Genomic DNA, 24245 nt, shown 5'->3' with positions numbered 1-24245 from the left:
CAGGGAGCAAGAGGTTAGCACCTTCGGGCTGACACTTTGGGATTGTATTGATTAGGAGTCTTAACAGGTGATTGTAACATCGCCTGAGCAGGCCAGGTCAGATCAAGTGTATGAAGGCCAGAGAACGGTCTGCCTGTCTTTCTCTAGGGCAGCGCCCAGGCTGCCTAAAATGGGATAACTTTCCTAATACACCCAGCATTGTGAGTATTGTCTATGAGTTCTTTGTAGCCATTGTAATGTAGTATTAAACACAGCTGAGAAGCTGAGAGAGCCGTGGGAGGGGCAGTTGGTACTCTATTGGTAAGAAGGTGGAGGATAGAGGCGGGTCTCACCCCTGCCTCAGAGGAATTGGCCTTGAGCTGATGCTGTTAGTTTCTCTTCCCCCTTGTAAAGACAGAGGAGGTCAGACACTGTCCCCACCGATTTTGTTTTTTTTTACATATTGCTGGAAAACCACAGGCAAGATTGGAACACGGGCAGTCTAGCTCTGAAGCAGTTGTTCTCAACTTTGACTGCACATTGGACTCACCAGGAAAAATTTCAAAAGACATTGATGAATAAATTTTACTCCCACAGAGACTGATGGAATCGGTTTGGGGTATGGTCTGGGTTTTGGAATTTTAATAAAGCTGCCCATGCAATTTCACGAACCATTACTGTGCAGCCGGCTGGAATTGCCGTGTTTAACACTTATCTCAGAAGGCTAAGGTCTGCTCTGGAGGCTCTGAGAGACTGATTTTTGTGGAAACAGCAACCGGTACACGAAGAAGTAAATAAATGCCCTGAGAGTCCTACGTCATGCACAGGGCAAGCATCCTTCCCAATGCTGAGGCCAATGGAATGAGCAACAATATTTCCTTTTTCTCCCTCCCAGTATTCCAGTTTGGATGCAAAATAATGAGATCAGCTGCGCATGCGCGACAAAGCACTGGATTACATCTACATAAGCGTCTCAGCGACCTTTCACACACATTCACACTCCCTTTTGAGTTGGTTTTTGGACCAAAAAAAGAAAGAAAGAAAGGTGGAAGGACACAGAAGGAACAGCATGATCATCACGAATAAATACCGAATGGACATTGTTACCAGGGCCAGGGGGCAAGGCAGGGAAGCAGAGCTGCTGGCCTCTGGGGCAAGAGAAGCAATTCCCCACTGCCATGACCCAGCATTCCACTCCTCCCCCATAACCCACAATGGACTCCCCAAACTCTCAGAGCCAAAGCCCTTCCACATGAGGCGGTTTTGCTCCGGGCCAAAAATAAATAAATGAGCTCCCCTCCACCGAGCCAATACAGACTCGTAGTGACCGTGTAGGACAGGGAGGCACCATCCCCGTGCGTCTACAAGACTGTAGCTCTCGTGGGAGTAGAAAGCCTTGTCTTTCTCCCGCCAGAACCTCTGGAGCTTGCTTTTTCACTATTAGTCAGTGTCAAGCAGCTTGCTTTGCACTCGGTACATATTTGATGTTTGGTTGAGAGAAAGGAAGACACAAGGAAGGCGTCGAAGAATGAAGAGAAGAAAGAAAACAGGTGCTCGTTTAAGTGATTACGGAGAGATCAGGTAAAAACTGACTTGGCTCCAGCATCAGCGGACAATGCAAAACAATAAAAATGTTACCTGTCTTAACAAGTTGCCTGGGTGGGAAAATGTTTAAAACGCTTGCCAAAGGACACATTATTAACGTTTTAGAACGATCCTTTTAATAATGGTCCTTTCCCACACTTAGCATTTTATCATAATGACCACTGGCTTCTAGCCACGGGGAAAAGCCATAGAGCAATAAGTGCAGTTGCCCGGTACTTACTAAATCCCGGTGGATAAAGCAGTTTTTCTCCAGATAGGCCATGCCTTCGCAGACATCCTGGCACACGCTCAGCAGCACCTCCTTGCTGAGCCTGCCTCGTCTCTCCCTGAGGTAGGTGAGCAGGCAGCCGTGCTCCATAAACTCTGTCACAATATACAGGGGCTTCTGCTGTATACATACTCCGTACAGCTGCACCAGCCGTGAATGCGATAATTTCCTGTCGGAGAAAAACACCGACCAGTGAGCAGAAGACGCGTTTTACTTTGTTGTTCTTGTTTTTCACTTTAAAGTGCTGGACTGGACGGGCACTATTTACCACCTATCTGTCAAATGCATCATCAGGAGATCATAAGAAAGAAAATCAACCGCTTCCTTTCCAATGTATGCAAGAAGAAACTGGAATCGATAGCTCTATTGATATTATCATATTGTTAACAGTGTGGTTGGCATTCATCCGCGTATCTTCGAATTCACTAGTTCACTCACCTCAAGAAGAGTGCACAATCTTCACCACAATCAGTTTCAGTACATGTTCTTCTTCCTTGTACTCATTGCTATTTGTGTGATATTTTAAAATTGTGGCAAAAATATACACAATACAATCTTGTCCAATTCATCAACTTCTACGTGTAAAATTCAGCGACATTGATTACACTCTTCAAATTGTACAACCATTATCGATATCAAATTATTCCAGCACCATTAATATAAATTCAATGCCCCCTAAACCAAAGCTCTTCCTCCTTCACTCATGGTAACTATCGGTCAAGTTTGGCTTCTTCCTTCTTTTTTTTTAAAGTAGTTTTCCTGATCTAATATCACATATCATACACTTCCACAGTTAAAGCAAGACCAATAGCTTTCGTAGTAATTTAGCACCCTTATCATTTGATCTCCCTTATGATCCACCTAAATTTGCTCTCATTTTTAACATTTTCTGCTTTCTTTTGAATTGACTTTTTAATGTCTTACTCTGCTATTCTTGTTAGTCATTTTGTTTTTTTGATGTTTTTCTGTATTTGAAATCCAGGATAAGTAAACCTACAGAGATAGTTACTGGAATCATGGTTCCTTGGGGGTATGGCAGCAGAGGTTGGGGGAAAGTGGGGAGCTAATAATGAGAAATAGAATAATCAAGACAATGTTCTAAAACTGATTGTGGTAATGATTGTACAACTCTTCTTGATGTGATCAAACGATTGAATTTTATGATATGTCAATAAAACTGTTGGGGGGAAAAAAACCATTGGTAATACTTCCAAAGTCAATGGAGATACAAAAGATTATTTTTTCTTGGTGGACATCAAGCTGGATCTGAGTATTGGTGACCTTATGAAAAACAGAATACAGCATTGCCCGTCCTGGGTCATCTTAAAGACCGCGGCCATGTCTGAGCCCATTGTTGCAGGTGTTGGGGTCACATTCAGGTTCGACTTCCTTCCTCACTTGTCTTTTGTTTCCTCCCTGCTGCTCCTCCTCCGCCACGGCTCACAAACTTGCTAGACTCAAGCCCCAACCTTCCTAATGGCTTCTGCTCAGACAAAGATTTCTGCAGGCAGGAGGGAGGAAAGAGTGGTGGATGCTGATGAAGAAGAAAGTGAAAACATAAAGAATAAGACTCCTTATAAAAACAATTTCGGATAAAACTGAAAATTGAAAAGCATTTGCTCAAATGAAATTGTGCTTTGAATTTACTTAGTAAGTCTCACACACGCGCATACATACTCCTGAGACCATTGCCTATAAAAATACAACTTTTTAATCATCTGGACTTCAAAAGGTCATTGTTCGTGTTATGAAATACAATATTCAGTCTCTAAAGGCCTTCTATGCCAACTAGTTATGAAAAACAATATTGAAATGAATGTTTGTAATTTTTGAAGGTTATATCTTTATATATTTCTATTGCCCATTTTATTGGTCAAAAGTAGCATGAAGTAAAATAAAATTAAAATTGGTGCGCATGGATCTGCATGGGAGACTACTCTGGTTAATGGAGAGGAAGGCATTCAGGGAATATGACATGATTTTAATTTGGACACAGGTGGCCGTGTCTGATTTACCTCATTTACAAAGTGAACCTTCAGTTGAAGGTTGCGGTTGACAATGGCAGGAAGCCAGGTCTTGCAATGCGAGACTGCCTTGCCGTGGAAAATCCACATGATACCCATATGTAAGCAACTGAGAACTGGAACTTTTTATTGCATTTGTTTTGCAGGACTCCTGGCAAAGTTCAATCAGATTAAGAAAAAAGAGAAATCCCTTATATCGGTGGCTCAGACTAATAAGCAAGACGCCGACCTCTCATTTGCTTTGAAAGATGCAAAGGGCAGGAGTCCCTCTAGTGGTTTCCAGTCATCCATTCATAGGCATTCACTTGCCTCTGTTCATATGCCACCAGACACCCCCCCCTGCACAGCCCCCCAATTTAGAGACGGGGCGATGCTTCACTCTTGGGAAAGCATAGCACATTTATTTCACTTTTCTACTCAAATATTCCCAGCTTCTCTGCGGCCTTCTCCTTTTCCAATGTTTCTCTGTCTTTCACTAGGTGATCTCACGCACCAAGGTTTTAAATGTCATCCAGTGGGATCACTCTCATCTTCCATCCCGACCTCTCTGCTGAACTCCAGACTCGTATTTACCAGGCCAGTCGACCATACTTGGCTTTCTAACAAGCCTCTGTGATAGTTATATTTTTTGTGTGCCAACATGGCACCTGTAAGAAGATATAAGTGGAATTTACCCTGTGAATCAGGTCCAGCTTGATGACCTCCTTTGGAGGTGGGACCAAGATAAATGGCTCTCCGGAGGCCACCCAGTCCTTCATTCCCCTCTCTCCATTCACTTTCCTCCCGATGAGCCGCTCTGAGATCTGCTAGAACTACCACCACTGGATCCACAAGACTGCATCCATTGGCCTGTGATGTTCCCGCACCCTGTATCTTTCTTTGATATTCTGGGAGGTCTTCCTGAGGCTTTGCTGCTGTTGTGGGGTGTCATTGGGTCAGTTCCAACCCACAGCGACCCTATGCCCAACAGAATGAAATTGTGTCTGGTCCTGGGCCATCCTCACAATTGTTCTTATGCTTGAGTCCCTCATTGTAGCCATGATAGCACTCCATCTCATCGAGGGCCGTCTTTATCACTGCCCCTCCACTTCACCGAATAGGATGTCCTTCTCCTGGGACTGGTCTCTCCTGCCTGTAAGGAGCACTCTGGCTATACTTCTTCCCACACAGACAAGTTTGTCTTTTTAGCAGTCCATGCTACTTTCAATATTCTTCTCCAAAACCAGTTTAATTGTATTGATTCTTCTTTGATTTTCATTGAAGTTGTCAATGTCCAACTTCCACAGGCATATGAGGCAATAGAGAATGCCATGACTTGCATCAGGCACCCTCTCGTCCTCAAAGTAACATCCTTACTTTTCAGTACTCTAAGGAGATCTTGTGCAGCAGATTTCCCTAATGCCATCACGTTGATTCCAACTCACAGCATCCCCATAAGCATAGTAGAACTTCCTCTGTGGGTTTTTGAGCCTGTGAATCTCTGCCAGAGTAGAAAGCCCAATCTGTCTCTCATGGAGCAGCTGATGGGTTTGAACTTCTGCCCTTGTGGTTAGCACATACCCACTACCCCACCAGGGCTCCATTCATGAGACTTAGCATCTCTCTTTCTTCTGCTTGCTTGTTTAACTTCTTTTATATTTCAAAAGAGGTTGACTCAAGAGATACCCTATACTACATCTGTCTCATTAACATGACAAGCACAGACCACTCCCAAACAGGATTATAACCACAAACAGAGAGATTAAGGATCACAACACATATTGTTGGAGACCACAGTTGAATCTGTAATCCCAAATTATAGTCCTCTTTGCTCCTCCAGTTGCTTTCCACGATCTGTCACATCCAATTTCTCAGAAAATCCAGTTACCTTTACCTCCAAAATGTAGCCTGAATCTACTTTCTTCTTTCCATCTCACCTGAATCCTCCAGACCTTCTTCCATCTGTTGTTGTTAGGTGCCTTTGAGTCGGTTCTAACTCACAGGACCCTCTGTATAACAGGAGGAAACGCTGCTCGCTCCTGCCATACTCACCATCATTGTTGGCTTGTGCCCATCATTGCAGCTACTATGTTGTCATCCATGTCTTCCTCTTCTTTGCTGACCATCTGCTTTACCAAGCACAGTGTCCTTTTCCAGGGGCCGGTCCCTTCTGATAACATGTCCAATGTATGAACAGTAAAGCCTCAGCTTGCTTCTGTGGAGCATCCTGGCTGTATTTCTTCCAACACAAATTTGTCTGTTGCCCTGACGGTTCATGATCAGTACTCTTTGCCAGCACTGCAATCCACAGGCATCAGTCTTCCCTTATTCATTGTGCAGCTTCCACGTGCATATGAGTCAATGGAAGGACCACGGCCTGGGTCAGGTGCACCCGAGCCCTCAAAAGGACAGCTTTGCTCTTTCACACATAAAAGAGATCTTATGTTGATGACTTTCTCGGAGGGATGCATGATTTGATTTGCGATATTTCCATAACTCTCTATTTACCTTCTTTCAGTTTTTATTTTCAGGCTAAAATAAAGGCTTGATACAACGATTTAAGTGACTTCATGGAAAGAAAACAACCGAAAGGAAACACAAACTGAAAAGACTTGGCATTCTGTGTTGGGAGAGAACAGCTCTCTTCTTATTTTCCAAGCATTCTGATTTTTTCAATAGTATTTTAAAGAAGGGCTCATACTTATTCTCTTTCCTTACATGATCTTGTCATGCTCCCCGGTTTTAAATATCATCTCCAGTCACTATACTTAATTTAATATCTTCCACCTTGACCTTTATGATTAAATACTCATTATTCCTAGAGAAAAATACTTAAGAGTGAGGAAGCAAGAATGATAGAGTGTTTTTACTTCTTACTTGATTTAATTATGTGTTGTATGAATTTTAAACTTTTCCCTTACAAATGAAAATATTTAACTGTGAAGACATGATGATAAAAAAAAGTACTAAGTGAAATACAATACTGGAGAGGCATTGAAGAATACATATGAAACCTTTAAAAATTATTAGATCCATTTAAGGTATGTTTAACTCTGTTGCTCATTCTGAAAATCCTAACTAATTATTGGAAACCTGACTTGACCGGCCAGTGTTTTCTCCTGTTGCATGTGGGGTTGCCACAGGTTGAAACGGACTCAATAGCACCTGACAACATCCACCACAACATCTCTACTTAATGAGCTGCTATTAATACATTGCGTTCAAGACATAAGCCTATAGCAGTTACATAATCTCGTGTCAAGTTATGAAGGGGTGGAGTTCAGCCTGTCCATCATGTTGCAACTTGCTGACCTCATTTGGAGGCTCGAAGGGGATAAACAGCTCCCTGGAGGACAGACACACTCTCTGTTTGACTGTCTCTGCTCCGTCCTGCTGACAAGCCACGTGGAGCTTTGCTGATGGCAGCTTTGCTTGGTGCTGGAGGAGCCACGTGGAGACCCACGCCAGCACCGAGATGCTTCTACCACCACTGGATCCACAAGACTTTCCACCTACTGGTCTGAGATCTTCCTGCATTCTGCATCATTGCATGTGTTGCGTGAGTCTGACGAGGTATTATAGATCGGTATTGGACATATAGGCTAACATCAGACCTATGGTCTTGATCTGGACTGGCCTGGGATGTTTTCGTAATATACCATTGTTCTTTGAGGTAAAGTTCTCTCATACACATGTGAGTGTCTCTGGATTTGTTTCTCCAGGTTACCCAGACTAACACACTGAGCAACTAAAACGCAAGGTCTTTTAAAGGTGGTAGAGTGTGGTATGATTTAGAGACAATACAGCCATGCTACATCAAAAGATGTGAGCCCCCGTCATTATTTTACTTGTGGTCAGCTGCATGGCTGGGGATGGCCTGCACTCTCTGAGCCTCAGGTTTTGTTTTTACTTTGCGTTTCTGAAGCGGAATGAAACAAAACCGATTCTGCTTCCTTCCAGTGAACATTACATGAGATAATATTTATGGAAACATTAGGAAAAATGTATAAATTAGGTGAAGACACGCAGATACAATTCAAAAGTTGAAGAGGATTTCATGGACTGATGTTGTTTCAGAGGGAACAGACTAGTTGACTTAACCAACCAGAACACATTCGCTTAGTGAATAAGAAGAGCACAGTGTAGCATCGAAATTTTTCTTTTACTGCACCAGAAAATCAACATGGACTGTCAACAACTTGAGCTAATAACTATAGTGACAACTATGGTTTCTGGCATAATAAATGCGTGTTGGATATATTCATTCAATTCACAGGCTTTGTGTCCAGAGAATTCACAGTTCTGGTTTCTTAGAAGCTCTGCCAATGATTTGCTGGTGACTAGAGGCAAGTTACAGTGACTTCATACATTGTCAGGTTCTCATTCATAAAACGGAGCCGGCACTAGACCCCCCCCACATAGAATTACAGCGAGGGTTCATTAACTGACTCGGTGCCTCTAAACGCTGTGGGTGTGTCATAGTTTGGCGCCAGGTTCAATAAGAGAAGGAAAGAAGGCTCCTCTCTCATGGAGCTCACAGTTTCATGGGGAGAAACAGAACAAAGGCACAGAAGCTTCAAGGTAGTGCGAGGACTTCGATGGAACTAGCCCAAGGTCCTACGGAACAGAAAGGGTGGAGGGGTGGAGGGGCCATCTTGGGCAGGGTGGTCAGGAAACCCACTTAGAGATGTAAACCCAACACTCATGTTCACTGGAGTCCGGAAACTCCTTGGAAATCACAGGAGTTAAGCACGGGGTCCTCAGATCTGCAAAGGGAGCTGAGGTTGAACCACTTCTTTGAAAGTGTGGGTTCACAAGTTCTGTGAAAGCAAACACTTTATCCTTACAAAAGCATTGCCATCGTGACGTGGTCTATCACGACCCTAACTCCACCAGTATTTTGTACTCTGGGAAGATGGAAAAATGAAAACACCATTTATGGAGCTGAGAAGAGAGACCTTTTCACAGATGGCCTGACTTCCCCCTCACGGTGACGCCGAAAGGTGGTGTTCAGCACACCCCCACGTGACAGATGAACACATGAAGGTCTGGAAAGGTGAAGTGACTCATCCAGGTCACACACAGTTTCCGTGAGCCGAATTAGCACATCTCACACAACAGCTTGCCAGACTTGGAGGTTCGGCCAACTGCCAGGTCCAGGACCTTCCCCTAACACCGGGAGGTCGTCTATACTTACATCATCACTTTGGCCTCTTCAATGAAATCTTCTTCAGACATACAGCCTTCGTTGATGGCCTTGATGGCTACCTGGACATGGGCCCGCCAGTGACCTAAGTGGACCACTCCAAACTGACCGCTTCCAATCTCCTTTATAAAAGCCAGCTCAGATGGGTCAATCTCCCACTTTTCTGAAAAAGAAGTTAAAAATGTATGTTAAAATCACAGGGAATGTTTCTGACTTGTAAATGTGTGGAGAGGATCTGGAGTCATTGTAGACATTCTGTTGTTGTCGATGAAGGGGCCCTGGAGGTGTAGTGGGCTCCACATGGGGCTGTGAATCCCAGGGACAGCAGTGTGAAACCACCAGCTGCTCAGTGGGAGAAAGACGAGGCTCTCCACTGCCACAAAGATTGACAGACTCTGGAACCCGCAGGGGCAGTTCTACGCTGGCCTATCAGGTTGCTACGAGAAGGGATTGACTTGATGTCAGGGAGTTCATTTGGTTTATTACTGTAGTTGAAGAAAATAAGTCTTCAAGTTAAAAGTATATAGCAATTGATGGGTATAAGGGCGTGCTCTCCTTCCCAAGCAAGACCCCGAATGAAATGTATGTCAGTGCTATTCAAAACCAAATCTACCAAAACTAGACCACGAGATTTCTGTCCTCCAACTATGTTTGTTCTGGTGAATAAGATTATGAAATTCATAATGCTCTTCTCCCACTTTCATTCCTTCTCCTCTCCTTCAAGCTCCCGTGCCTGTGGGCTCTGCTGCATAGTCTATCTTAGCCCCACCCCTACCCCCACTCACAGCTGTTGAGTCAATGCTGACTCTTAGTAACCCCTATGTGGGGTTTCCGAGGCTGTAAACCTTTATGGAACCAGATAACCGCATCCTTCTCCCTCACAGGAGCTGGTGAGTTTAACCTCCAACGTTACACCCAGCAGTCCAACCCTTCCCTGACAGCGCCACCCAGGCTCCATCCTCATCCTCAGGGGAAAACCTGATCAAACCCATCTAAGAGCTATGTCTAATGTTAGGATCTGACCCACCGATATATGTGCTTAACATGAGTGTGTATATATGTGTATACATATATATAGGCTTATATGTATAAAGAAATTTATGCCGCAGTGTATTTTCTTTTTCAATAAAACCAAGTCAGGGGAGAAAAAAATATTTTTTTAAAAACTTGGAAACAAATAGTAAACCGTTTGGCATCTCCGTTTATACAGCAACACTGCTATCTGCTGGAAGGTCAGAGCACTGCATGTAAAGGAATTAAAAAGGCAGCAGTCCTTGCAGCTTTGCTAAGCAGGTCATTCAAAAGTAGCTTTTAGATAATAACAAGGAGGGGAAATACTCATGGCCTGGGGATAGGTATACACTTGGGTGGGGAACCCAGGGTATAATCCCATTTATCTTTTAAAGTGTAGAAAACAAAGACTGTTCTCAAACAAAAGAGAATATCCAATGTACACTAATCTGATGCAAAGCTGTTTGAAAAAAAATCACTCCCAGGGAAATGCCAAAGTTAAGCTATAAGGGATACAACTACACACTCATTGTCTCCATTTTTTTTGCCTTTGTACAAAGGAGAATAGCAAATACTGGCAAAGAGATGGTGCAGCCAGAACTCTTAGGAATTGTTGATGAGAGGGTAATTTGGAACAACCTCTTTGGAAAACATAACATTTACAAAAGCTAGCATCTGCATCACCAAGGATCCCACCATTCCACTCTTGAGTGTCCTTTACCGTAGCTAAAACCAGCTGTGGCTGGCAAACAGGTGCCCATCAGTCCCACTGGGTAGCGGAGACGGGTTATGAGACCTAGGCAAAAGGAGAAGAGACATTTCAAACCAAAAATGCTCAGGTAAAAGAGAAAACAATACACCTGGACAATAGCACCTCCCCCCAAAAGCGTATTCTACAGGCTGGTATATGTTTGCCCTCTACCCTGTAGGGAACTGCGTGTCCCCCTACCTTGGATTTGAGCCATGTACGACCTTTATGAATTTACTCTGTTTCCTGCCATACAAACTGTGCCCTGTGATTTTACTGCCTTTGTTTCATACCACCAGATGGTGGCTGCCTTGACCCTTGCTAGGATTGGTGCTCTTTCACTAGCAGTTGCTATGTTCATTGGTCAATACATGACTGGTGGCATTTCCCCCCAGGTGCCTGGTATGCTTCATTAGCATACTGACCTGTTCGAACACAGTTGCCAGCGATTTCTTCCTTATTTGGGAGATGTACGACTATTGGCTACCTCAGCTGTACCTTATTTCCATGTGATGTAATGGTGCCCACCCTTCGCTGGCTATTTAAGCCTCTGCTCTCAGCTCAATAAACAAGGCTTGCTCAGATTCCTGTCTTGCCTCCATCTCTCGGCGTCCCTTGCCCATCTTCATTCCCAGTCCCTCTTTCAGGTATCCACGTTGTTGATGACCCGCGGGACGGGACACTACCCCACCCCATATAATAATATATATGCATTGTATGGAATTGAAAGAATCCAAGGGGCTATACAGATGAAGTGATACTGTTAGCATGTTGGTGAGATCAGTGGAGCGCGAAGCTACTGATGGAAAGGTCAGTGGCTCGAGTCTCCACAGAGGTGCTTCGAAAGAAAGGTCTGCCAATCATGGTCTGAAAGGCCACAGTGCTATAGTCCCCAGGAGAATGGGGTGAGGGTCCAAGTTCAGGGAGGCAGGCAGGTGAGAGAAACCTAGTTCAGGCCTGCAGCTAGCACTTTCTCAATGGAAGAGGCAGGGAGGCAGCTTGTTGAGAAGGATAAGAAAGTGCATGGTACTGAAAAAAGAAGTTGTGAAGGAATCGTAAACGTCTACCATAGTGACTACAGAGAACAAGGCTCTGAACACCCGGTTGAAGTTGGATCTCTCTGCAGTGCCTGATCTACATGGAGAACATGGGAAGGAATTCCTTCACACCCCAACATTTTCCTCTCTCTCCCAAGTTCTTATTTGTCAAATAATTTTATTCTGTGAATGACTTCGGAAGCAAGAGTTGGAGGCACCCTACTGTCTCCGGCAGAATGTCCTCGTTGCCTTTGCCCGGTTCTTTCTTCTGTGACCTGGATTGCTCCTGCAGTGACCCGATCTCAAAATGCAGACAATCACGGGTTCAAATTAAAAACCAGTACCAGCTGCCATCCTGTTCCTTTTGAATCATGGTGACTACACGTGTGTCAGCGCCGAACTGTGCACAGGATTTTCAATGATGGGATTTTCCACAGCAGATCACCAGGACGTCCATCCAAGTCTCCTTGGAGTCGAGCCCAGCTCCCAGTCTTCTGGTTGGCAGCCTAATGCATGGCTGTAACCATCTGCTCCTCCCAGGGACTCAGAGGTAAAGCCTCTCCCCAAATGGGCCCAGCACAATACCGTCCCTTGGCATGATGGGCCAGGCAGTAGAGCACAGACTTGAGTCTTGTAAGTTCAAATCCCAGCACTGCTACTAATTAGCAGTGTGACCTTAAGACGATTACTTCAGAAATCTGTGCTTCAGGGCGTTTATCTGAAAAATGGAGCTCACAAAAGCTCCTCCCTCATCTGATTGTTCTGAAAATTCAACACACACACACACACACACACACACACACACACACACACACACACATGCCGCCGCCGCCACCGCCGCCGCCACCAGCAGCAGCAGTGCAGGAGCAGCACTCAGATATTTTCACGGGGGTAGAAAGCATCCTCTTTCTCTCTTGGAGTGGCTACTGATTTCAAACAGGCGACTGCAGTTAGCAGCTCCCCGCGTAACCCAGACACATGGGTAACCTAGGCACCACCTGGGCGCCTCTCGGTGGAGAGCAGCTATTTCTGGGTCCGAAACCTTTGCCCTTATCATCCTCTTGTATTTGTTTTCTTATTTTCTTCCTCATTCCTTTTTGAATTAAACAGCAGCAAGGGTATACATGTTCACACCTGATTTCCATCTTTGATTTAGTTTTTATTTTTAAAATGATATCGCTTCTCGGCCTTTTGGCTAACATCAAGAGTATTTTAAAAATGGTTTTGTCATAAGAATGTATAGCAATACCTTATATACATTTCTAGTTAAAAAAATATCCAGAGAAGTTTCTATGAAGCAGAAAATGTAAGCCTACCTGCTTGCCTGTCTCATCTCCCAGAGGTAAACATTATTAGTTTATTAAAATAAAATAAAAAATTCACTGCCATCACATCAGTTCTGACTCTAGGTGACTCTATCGGTCAAGGTAGGATTGATCCTGGGGCTTTCTGACACTGTGACTCTATAGAATTAGAAAGCCTCATCTTTCTCCCACAGAACAGTTGGTGGTTTTGAACTGCTGACCTTGTAGTTAGCAGCCTAATGTGGAACCACTGTACCACCAGGCCTCCTCTTCAATAGTTTATAGTCTGTAATGAATAATCTGAGTAGTTTAAAAAGTCTTATTTAAACTTTAACAGAGGGGGGATTTCCCCCCTCCATAGAGTATAAACAGTATGTTACTACTATACACATGCGTTTGTGTAGTAATAAGAACATATATGACAAAATAGATGACATACTAAATTTATGCTCTGCAGCGCTTTTTTCATTAATATCTTATTGTGAACATGTTTTCACACCAGCACATCTTGATCTACCTCTTGCCCGCACCCCCACCCTTAACCTAAAGAAGGAGAAAGGATTATGAACAGCTTTCCTACCTGGGAAAGTGTCTATCTTTAGCTACAGCCAAATCCTCCCTGTGGAGAGCTGGCTAACCACAAGGTTGGTGGTTCAAACCCGCCAACCAGAGAAAGATGAAAGTGTTTGTTCCTAACAGCCTGGAAAACCCTCTAAAACAGTGGTTCTCAACCTGTGGGTTGCAACCCCTTTGAGGGTCAAACGACCTTTTCACAGGGGTTGCCCGGTTCATAAAAGTAGCAAAATTATAGTTTTGAAGTAGCAATGAGATAAATTTTATGGTTGAAGGGGTCACCACCACCACATGAGGAACTGTCTTAAACGGTCCCGCCGTTAGGAAGGTTGAGAACCACTGCTCTACAGGGTTATGATGGCAGTGGGTTTGGGTTTGGCCTCAGACTCACGTCTTCCCCTCCCCACCCAGGTATTGTGTCCCGGCCTCCATACCCAAACTCCTGGGGATCACCTGGAATATCCTTACAGACTCATCTCATGGGTGGACAAAAAGTTTCTCGGATTCATTCCTAATATGTGGAAACAGCATAATGGAAAACTGACCACTTTCCAAAGAGGCGTTTTCTCTTTTGGGGGTGGAGGTGGGAGTAGGTGGGGGAAGGGGGGGGCGACGCAAGTTTTAAATGTAAAACATTTTCATTTAAGACCTTAAAAAGCACGTTACCATGACAAGATATGAAAAGTCACAATGGGTTCCCATTTCTGAGATGCTGAGATAAGAAGATTCTCCCCCAGGGGCTCACAGTGGTTCGTCCACAGAGGCTGAATTCAGGCCAGAGACTTAATGCAATTGTAGTAGAAATTTCTGGTTCCAACATCTTTCTATTGATCATACTTTTGCACAACTAACAATTGTTGCAAAGAACAATGGGGGAGAGGGTTAAGTAACCTGTGGTACTTGTAAGTCTAATTGCAACTGTGATGCCATGGCTCTTTGTTCTTCAGTCCGGAGGAGGTGGCAGACCAAAGAGAGCATGCACGACCCTACCCGAGGAAAGCTTGCTAGTGCAGTTGTATAAAGCAGAGAGTGCTTTCGTGGGGCGGAAGAGAAGGCGATTCCATTAACAGGGACTTTAGAGCCATATTGTATTCAAACCGGTTGTCATGGCGTCGATTCGGATTCCTGGAGACATGAGCATGGCAGGGCAGGCCTGCATTCCAGGGGGGTTGGAGGGGCTGTGGTCTTGTCAGTCGTTCAAAACCACCCACCCCTTTGTAGGAGAAGATGAGGCTGTCTAGTCCCTTAAAGAGTTTCAGCCTTGGAAACCCACAGGGGCAGTTCCACTCTGTCCTGTAGAGTTTCTATGAGCTGGAATGGACTCTGGCAGGGAGTGGGTCGTAGAAAGTACATTACCAGGCACTCTTGGGTGTATGTACCCTGCCACCTTTGCTGGCTTACTCATTTGTGTCATCTCTCTCTCTCTCTCTCTCTCTCTCTCTCTCTCTCTCTCTCTGCTATATGCCATTGAATTAATCTTGACTTCATAGTGTCAAGTATTACTGTCCCATCAGGTTTTCTAGCTGCAATCTTGCTTTCTTTCTACTTTTATGCTATTTTTGTATTTTAATAAATACTACCACGAAATCCACAGGAGCAGGGCTATGACAGGCCTGCTGTGTCTCTCCAGGTCTCACACGTTTGTCAGGATGCACTCCCACTGCGCTGATGTTGCTGGGGGCTGCTCAGTGGGCCTGACTCACAGCGACCTGACGCACAACAGGAGGAAACACTGCCAGGTCCCGTGCCAGTCTCACCAGGCTTCTTCTGTTGGAGCCCCTGGTTGCAGCCCCTGTGCCCGTCCCTCCTCCTCCAAATGAATGCCCACAGCCAAGCCGGAGGAATAGGAATACCGAGGTCCTTGGCGGAGGAGAGCTCTTCTCAATCATGCTCTGTGTTTTCTCTTCCTCAGTGTCCCTCCACTTTACCAAGCCTTGTGTCCTTCTGCAGGGACTGGGCTCTCCTGACAACGTGTCTGAGGTACGTGAAATGAAGTCTCAGCGTCCTCATGTCCAAGGAGCACTCTGGTTGTACGTCTTCCAAGACAGATCTATTTTTTTCTTTTGGCTGTCCATAGAACTTTGGAAAAACTGAGTTTTCTTTCTCTGATGGGTTTTTGGCTTACTTAGGTTTCAACTTTTGCAGATAGAACTGTACATTGATGTGGGTAAAATGTGTGTATGTAACACAAAAGCCCAGAGACTCTCAAAATCAACGTCCCACAGCCAAGCTGAATGAATAGAGAGGTCTTCAGTGGAGAACTCTTCTCCGTCACATATAGTGTCTTCTCTGTTGGGCGTGACTTTGGAAATACCCATCACATTAGCTGCTGGTCTTCGTCAGGCGGACACCTGTGATGGGCACCTGTGACACTGTAGCAGCAGCACAGAGAAGGGGCAGAGCTGAAATCCCAGTCATTCTCTGATTTTGAATTCTGACCACAGTGACCCTGTAGGACAGAGTACCATGGCTCCCTAGGTCATCTGAGGCGGTAAGTCTTTACAGGAGGAGAGAACAGCTCTTTCTCCCAGGGAACAGCTGGTGTGCTTGAACTGCTGACCTGGAAGTTAGTAGCCCAACACATAAGCCACTCTGCCACCAGGGCCCCTGCACCGGGGCAGTAGTCCTGGTTCAACAAAACAAGAAGCCTTTGCCCCAGTTGGTGGACCAGACACAGGATGATAGGATTCCCTTCTTCGGTTTGGTTTCTAGTCACCTTCTTCTTCCAACAAATTTTTGGGTCCTTTGTTTCATTTCCACGGTGAACTCGTCTTCGGAGTTGGGGACAACAAACCAAACCCGCTGCCATCAAGTCGATTTACAATTTATAGGACAGAGTGGAACTGCTCCCTAGGGGTTCTGAGGCAGTCAATATTTAAGGAAGCCGACTGTCTCATCTTTCCGCAGAGGAGTTGGTGGGCTTAACTTAGCAGCACAATGCTTAACACGCTGTATCACCAGGGCTCCTCCTGAGAAGAGGACACATAGTTCTGTAAGGTCTGGTACGGTGATCACACCAGAAGCCAGAAGTATTGTTTGAAAACTTTCATTTGTGATCGCACTCACTTCCATCAGACTATTCCAATCCACAGCGACTATATGACAATAGAACTCTCCCTGTGGGTTTTCAAGATCGTAGCTCTTGACACCAGTAGGAAGCTTCGTCTTTCTCCACAGAGAGAAAAGTGGTCTCAAACTGCTGACCTTGGTGTTAGCAGTCAAACTCATCACCCACTACATGTGCCTTTATATGTCAAAAAACTCAAATCCAAACTCACTGCCATCGAGTCAATTCTGACCCTAGGGGGCAGGGTAGACCTGCCTCTGTGAGTTTCTAAGACTGCAACTCTACACGAGTTGCAAGCCCCATCTTGCTGGTGGCTTTGAACTGCTGACTTTGCAGTTAGGAGCCTAACACAATGTCACCAGGGCTCCTATGACCGGTGTTGTTGTTATTAGATGTTACCAGGTGGGTTCTGACTCATAGACATCTTATGCACAAGAGAATTACACACCTCTTGGTCCTGTGCCATCCTCAGCATTGTTCCTGGGCTTGAGCCCATAGTGGCAGCCACGGTGTCCATCCATCTCATTGAGGGCCTTTCTCTCCGTGGCTGATCCTCTACTTTACCAAACACGATGGCCTTCTCCGGGGACTGCCCTCTCCTGACAACTTGCGCCAAACGGGCAAGACAAAGTCTCACCACCCTTGCTTCCAGAGAGCCCCCGGGCACCCTTCTTCCAAGACTGATCAGTTGGCCCTGTGGTGCTTTCTACAATCTTCTCCGGCACCACATTCAAATGCATAGATCCTTCTTCAGCCTTCTTTGTTCAATGTCCCACTTATCTGCGTCAATTACAAATGTGTTTGCCAAGGACCAACCATGGTTTTGTGACCTTTCACAGGGATGCTGCATAAAGGATGTTGACATCTTAAAAACAATCCACCCTGCTGGAAAGCAATCAGGGGGCTAGCCTGGATGGGATTTCTGCTAAAGGGTTCCTTAGGGAACAATAGGCAACAAGGAGCTGGCAGGGGCCTGGGGATCCCATGCCAAGTTGCCAATGGGATGGTGTTTTCTGTTTCCCTAAGATGTTCGCTGCTTCCAAGGAAAGAAAACCTCAGGTGAGAAGAGCAGAGGTGTGTCCCCATCTGCAAAAAGCCCCAGAGAAAGACGCCTCTGATGTCACATTGTGTCTAACACCTCCCTGCTCCCACTCCATTCCCAGCTGGGCTGTAATCCTTGTGGGAGCAGATTGCCAGGTCTAATTTAGTAGCCAAGTGCTTAATCCTTGCGCCACCAGGGCCTCATGTAGAGGCCAGGAACTAGTGCAAAAGAGCAAAAGAGTCTTTTTGCATCTCCATCCATCATGTTCCCAAGTTGGAAGACATGTTAGAAACTGGACTTTGCCCTTGCTGAGAAAAACAGAGGCATTCATGAAAAAAGAGAATTGCCAGGAAGGCAGGTTGTGTCTCAAGTTCTTCAACAATTTCTGAAAAAAAGATGTGCTCCTCTGTCGTGTCCCAGAGGCCAGAGCTGCACTCCTGCCAGGGTCTGGCTCCAAGGCACTCCCAGTGGGAAGTTCGGGACTTACCAGCTGCGTTGTGCTGGTGATACTGGATCAGTTCAGGGATTGATTGAAAGAGGTGTCTTTCTGCCACGAAGTACTGTCCTAAATCATTCTCTTTAATCTGATAATGCTTGATGGAATTCTCAGTACTTCTAGGATCAATAAAATGTGAAACCGCAGATAAGCAAAACCTCACAGAGGAACTAAGTCAATTAAGCAACACAACTCCACCCCCAAAACTACCTGCTGGAGGGCACATTGGCTAAAACAGGTGTCTCATCCTCTCAGGAACCCCTCAAAGATCTCATCAGGACTCCCAGCATAACTGCCAGCAGGGCTGCCTGGATGGCAAGTCCAGTGTCGAAAAGCTAGCGCGCACACTGGATCCTTGGAAGCATACATTTGACGTCTGCTTTCTAATCGAACATAAAACAGCAAGTCGAGGGTGAGGGAAGGAATGGATGATTGCTCTCTAGGGGAATAAAGGCAGGAATGAAGGAAGGTTGGAAAACATATATAGGGTGTAATAGTAACCGCTGCCCCTCGGTCGCTTCATCATTCTGTGATGACTTTAAGGAGCCCTGGTCGTACAGTGGTTACACATTGGGTTGCTAACAGCAAGGTCAGCAGTTCAAAACCGCCAGCTACTCCTCGGGAGAAACATGGGGCTTTCTAGTCCTGTAAAGAGTTGCAGTCTCAGAAACTCCCAGGAGCAGCTGTACCCTGCCCTACAGAGTCACTGTGAGTCAGCATTGGCTCAATAGCAGTGGGTGAGTGAGTGGGTGAGTGAGTGGGTGAGTGGGTGAGTGAGTGAGTGAGTGAGTGAGTACATGTATGTTGCTGTGAAACTGGAACCTATGGCACTCCTATTTCAAAGCCTGTGAGCAGCGTCACTCACTGATGTCTCATAGGTTTCAGTGGAGCATCCAGACTATTAAAGAATAGGAAGAAAGACCTGGCCGCCTACCTCTGAAAGTGAGTCAGTAAAGACCCTGTGAATCACAGCAGGCTATAGTAACCAACAACAAGCCCCTTAGACTGGAAGGCCCTCAACATGCTCAGTGCCTGCATGGACTTTGGCCATGAGCACACCAGCGATCACGAGGATGTGCAGCACCAGGCTGCATCTTCATCTGTTTCTAAATAAGGTTGTCATGAGTCGGAACCAACACAATACCAACTACCAGCAGTAAGCACCCTGAGGACACGTGAGCCTCAGACCTCTAGGAACCTTTGAGGGGCTCAGAATTGTCTCACTGAAGCAGGAGGAAGGTGTTTACTCAGTGCTCACGGAACGTGTTGTTCCTGGGTTGCCGACACTCCAGCTGCTCTCTCCTCGCCTTGAGCCTATGAGCTCCCATACCCAGAGAACACACGAACGCAAAGAAGCCTAGCACAGCTGCCCCAATCTAACCCCTTCACTGGAAGTATCAGAGGGGGGAGGGGAGGGAAAGGACATCTATCTAGTGTCGCAGAATTTGCTCTAGTTGGTGGTCCTGTGTCCTGGGCCAATTTCTCCCTGTGCTGGCTCTTGCTATGCACGCCAAGTGATGGACTCTCCCTGAGATAGGCTGCAATCTCCCTAGAAATCGTTATTCGTAAAGTCACCCAAATCATAATTTCTTACCTTCTCGCTCTTATGAACACAGAAAGGGTATACGATCCGACATGTCTTGAATCTCTGACGATAAACGCACCTTCTTTAGACTGTGGAAAAATCCATTCATTAGACAAGTTTATTCTTTTTTAGAAAGACTAACCAACTCAACAATGGAAAACAAAGCTATAATGATTTACTAGAGAACTGTTTTCATAATACACACCATCTTTTCTCTTTTATGAGTTTCGAAGTCATGCCTACCTAAGAATTTATAATATCTGAGTATTTACAATCTCTGTCCCTAATGTTTCTTTAAACATTTTGGACTGGACACACTTGTGTCCTAGTTGGTTATTTTAAATTTATTATTCATTATTATTATTATTACATGTAAGTCAAAAATATTGCTACAAAGTCATAGAAAGCTTTATTAAACAAAAATGTCAAAATGTTCACTTATGTTACTCAACACAGCTTCTATCTAGCAATCGACACTTCTGAAGGCATGATTTCTATTTCTCTAGCCCATCCCCAAAGAATTCTGCACTCTCTGATTTGCACTATGTCAAAACAACAGCTTTGGCATCCTTTCGGGCATTAAACCAATTCTTTCATATGTTCTTTGAGTTTGGGGCACAAAAAGAATTCGGAAGGTGCAAGATCAGGACTGTAGGGTGGCTGGGGTAAGGTTTCCTAACAAAACTCTCATAACACACTCCTTGCTTTCTTTGACGAACGAGTGGATGCATTGTGATGAGGGAAGAGATTCTCAGCACAATTCTCTGGGTCTTTTCCTCACTGATATAGTGTTCAATTTTTGTAAGAGTTCCTAATAAACTCATGTGGTCATCTTATGTCTTTGAGAACATTTATCAAGATCATCCCTTTGGAAGCCCCACAAAGGTCAGCTTAGCCTCTGAACGGACCTTTCTGCTTTGGACGCCCCTGGCCTGTTGACAGCATTGGGATTGGACTGTTGTGAAGGCACTCACACACCGAGACCGTGTCTCACTGAGGGAATGGCTCCGCTGTCATCCGCTGGTCGCAGAGACGTGTGCAAACACCTTTTCTTTGAACTGAACCTGTGTGTGTGTGAACTGGGACCTCCGCGGCACTAGATTTTGACGCAGCCTTGTGCAGTGAACCCCTCTAGTGAGCTCCGAAGTGGAAAGAGAGCAAACAATATTCACTGGGCACACAGCAATAAAGCTAGACACCGAGGGCAAACTCCACAAGCGTACATTTTACCATATCCTTTTATTTAACTCTAGGACATTCAAATAAGAACTTGAATGATCTAGAACACGATAAGAAACCGGTATACATCAGAAGGAACCCTAGTGGCATAGTCCATACACATTTGGCTGCTCACTACAAGGTCAGCAGTTGGAAACCAATAGCCACTTCATGGGAGAAAGACGAGGCTTTCTGCTTCCATAAAGAGCGACAGTCCTGCAAACTCACAGAGGCAGTTTTATTCTCTCCTATAGGGTTGCTATGAGATTCCTTGACTCAATGGCAGTGAATTTGCCTTTGGTTTAGACATCAGAACCTCTCCTATCAGTGGAGCAGTCCTCAGAAGTAATGTTAGTGTCACGACTAACATTAAAAAGCAAGTACATTTTAATAGCAATCACTTTATTTGTGTAAGTGAGCAAAAGAAAACGAACCAGCATGTTCCAATTGGCTGATAGACACATAAAAATATGCCAACTCTCACTGGTAATTAAGGAGGTGTCCATTTAAAAAACTAAGTACCGTTTCTCAACAATTAAATTGTAAAAGAAAAAAAATGTGTAGCCAGCAACTATTGGCAAGAAGGAGGCAGCCGGTTTATCTTGTTCCCGGTGAGAAGGTGCACCAGCGCCATCACCTTGAGTCGTGCTTCCAAACGGTGTGTCGGGGACGGTGTTAGATGCCTGGAGTTGGTTTTGACTCATAGTGTCCCCACATACAGTAGAAAGAAGCGCTGCCTGGGCCAGAGCCATCTCATGATTGGTTCCATAAATATACACAGTAATGCCAAAGTCTTGGATGTTCCAAACCGTTAAGAGCTCCCTTGCTAACTCAAAGGTGGGAGCTTGGATCCTGCTCAGAGGTGCTTAGAAGACAGACCTGGAGATGTCTCTGTGGAAACGCAGCCATTGAAAAACCTGCAGGGCACAGTTACAGCTCTCCCACACAGGGTCACCATGACCTTGGACTCACAGCAGTGCTGCACAGACCAACGATTCCTCCTCCAGGACTTAACCCACAGAAACCCTTCCACACGAAGATATACAGGTAATATTTACAAGAAAGTTGACTGCAGATCCCTTTGCATTAGTAACAAGCTAGAAACTATTTGAATGATTGGCAATAGCTGTGTGGATACAATTAAATATAGTCATGCAATGAAATACTGCAAACCATTAAATAGGATGTATTTGATCTATATCTAGCCATCTGGGTGAATTTTAAAAATACATTGTTTAGATCAGCATTGTAAAACACATGAAGAAATGCTATAGATAGTTTATAAAAACAAACAAGTGAATAAACTCACTAACATTGGGTTAATTCGGACCATGAATGACCCTACAGGACAGGGTAGAACTGGCACTGTGGATTTCTGAGACTGTAACTCTATGGGAATAGAAAACCTCATCTCCCCCCACCCTGCACTATCCCCCGCCCAAGCTGCTGGTGGTTTCAAACTGCTAACCTTGTGCTTAGCAGCCCAGCCCACAACCCAATATGCCACCAGGACTCCTATAGATTATTTATGGACATACATATACAATAAAAGTTAAAATGCACACATAAAATGGAAACAATACCTTCAAATTGTGAATCCCTCTGGGGAGTGGGGCGGGGAGGGGTGACAAATAAGATAAGGAGGCGAACTTGAACTATAGATTACAGATAACTGTAGTGTTTAACTTCTTTTTGAAAGTATGATGGTCAAATGTCCTATTGGTTTGATCTGTTCGGGGGCACTCGGGCGTTTGTCAGGTGAGTCCCTCCCTAGCCCTCACCTCCGACAAGAGAGTGGACCTTGGGTTTATTCTGGCATCCTTTTAGACACCGGGACCCTGGTGCTGAGCTGGCAAGTTGGTTCAGCTTAGTGATCATAGCCTTTGATCTATGACCAGCTTGCTTACTGGGAAACTTGCTACTGGAGTTTCTTGCCCTGGTTCAGCCTACCTGTCCTACTATCTTACTTCTTCATGCTGAACTCTCTGGTATCAATTCACAGATGGTCACCAACAATTGTACAACAGGCAGACATGACGCTTAGTTTCCTCCCAGCAAGTGAGGCCAAGACTGTCCTCCAGTTTCCATGTCTACCACCTGAGAGTGGAGATGTCCCTCCTACCCTCTGTCTGTTCTCCCATGTGCTGATCATTAGAGGCATTGGATTTTTAGTTCTTGAATCTTCCTCATTCATATTTTTCAGATTTCCTCAATAGCTGACAGATAGCTCTTACCTAATTTCCAGTTTTGACTCAACATTTATCCGCAGCTACTACTTACCGTCAGTTGGAAACTTAAACTCTCTGCGGTTTTGTTTTGACCTAAGTGAGTAGTTTTGATCTGAGCTGAATGTTTTGGTTCCTCCATTCCCAGAGAACAAAAAAAGTCCAATGCCTTGCATTTTGACATTTTAGTGTTTTTAACAAACCTAAGCTAAGTTCAGGAGGTTGGATTGTAATATGAAGCCAACTTTTTGGCAACAATTATGTGGCTGAAAAACACACACAAACTATTAGGTGAGGATACTTTAGAAGGAATGAAGACATTTCAGTGATTCAGAGTTGAAATCATTTCAGTAGAACCACACTTCTGAAAGGATGGAGTCAATTGAAAATATTATCTGATTTACCATTTTTTCAGAAAACATGTAATTGGCATGAAATTTTAATAGTGTTTGAGAACTAAAAGAACAGGAGGTCATGATCTTTTTTGATTCATTAAGAATCTTTGGAATGTAGCTCTCTCAGAAATATCTAGGTTGAAGCATGAATAAATTGAATTACCTCTTGTCTCAATAGACGCTCAGCCTGGTTTCTGGTAATGTTTTTATGGTACCACCTGTAAAAGCAATTTTAAAAAATGATTTAAAATTGTATATTCCATTTATTTCAGGAAAAGTATTTCATTTCTATCTTTAAGAACTTACTCAAAAACTGATATAAGCAAATGTGTTGTTTTAGACTCAGAGGAGGGAAAATGTTTTATGGGGTCAATTATTTTACTTAATAGTATTTTTCATTTCAAATCAACATTGTTTATTCTTTTTTTCATTGTTTTTCTTTAATATCTCAGTTTAACAATTTGACACATATTTAGTATATAA

The 24245-nt window shown here is 44.5% G+C and overlaps 1 protein-coding gene across 1 annotated transcript in view; it reads right to left on the bottom strand.

Moving 5' to 3' along the window:
* Positions 1 to 24245, bottom strand: part of TXK (TXK tyrosine kinase) — a 60886-nt gene that overhangs the window by 19547 nt on the left and 17094 nt on the right. The window contains exons 5-10 of the mRNA XM_075544975.1: positions 23926 to 23980; positions 19934 to 20013; positions 18331 to 18458; positions 10794 to 10868; positions 9053 to 9224; positions 1805 to 2021 (exon numbers count right to left, since the gene is read on the bottom strand). Of these exons, the coding sequence (XP_075401090.1) occupies positions 1805 to 2021; positions 9053 to 9224; positions 10794 to 10868; positions 18331 to 18458; positions 19934 to 20013; positions 23926 to 23980 (727 nt within the window). The remainder of the gene's footprint in view (positions 1 to 1804; positions 2022 to 9052; positions 9225 to 10793; positions 10869 to 18330; positions 18459 to 19933; positions 20014 to 23925; positions 23981 to 24245) is intronic.

The sequence above is a fragment of the Tenrec ecaudatus genome, chromosome 3 (assembly GCF_050624435.1).
Source record: "Tenrec ecaudatus isolate mTenEca1 chromosome 3, mTenEca1.hap1, whole genome shotgun sequence".
NCBI lineage: Eukaryota > Metazoa > Chordata > Mammalia > Afrosoricida > Tenrecidae > Tenrec > Tenrec ecaudatus.
The sequence above is the reverse complement of the archived record's forward strand: the minus strand, read 5'-3'. Positions and strand labels throughout refer to the sequence as shown.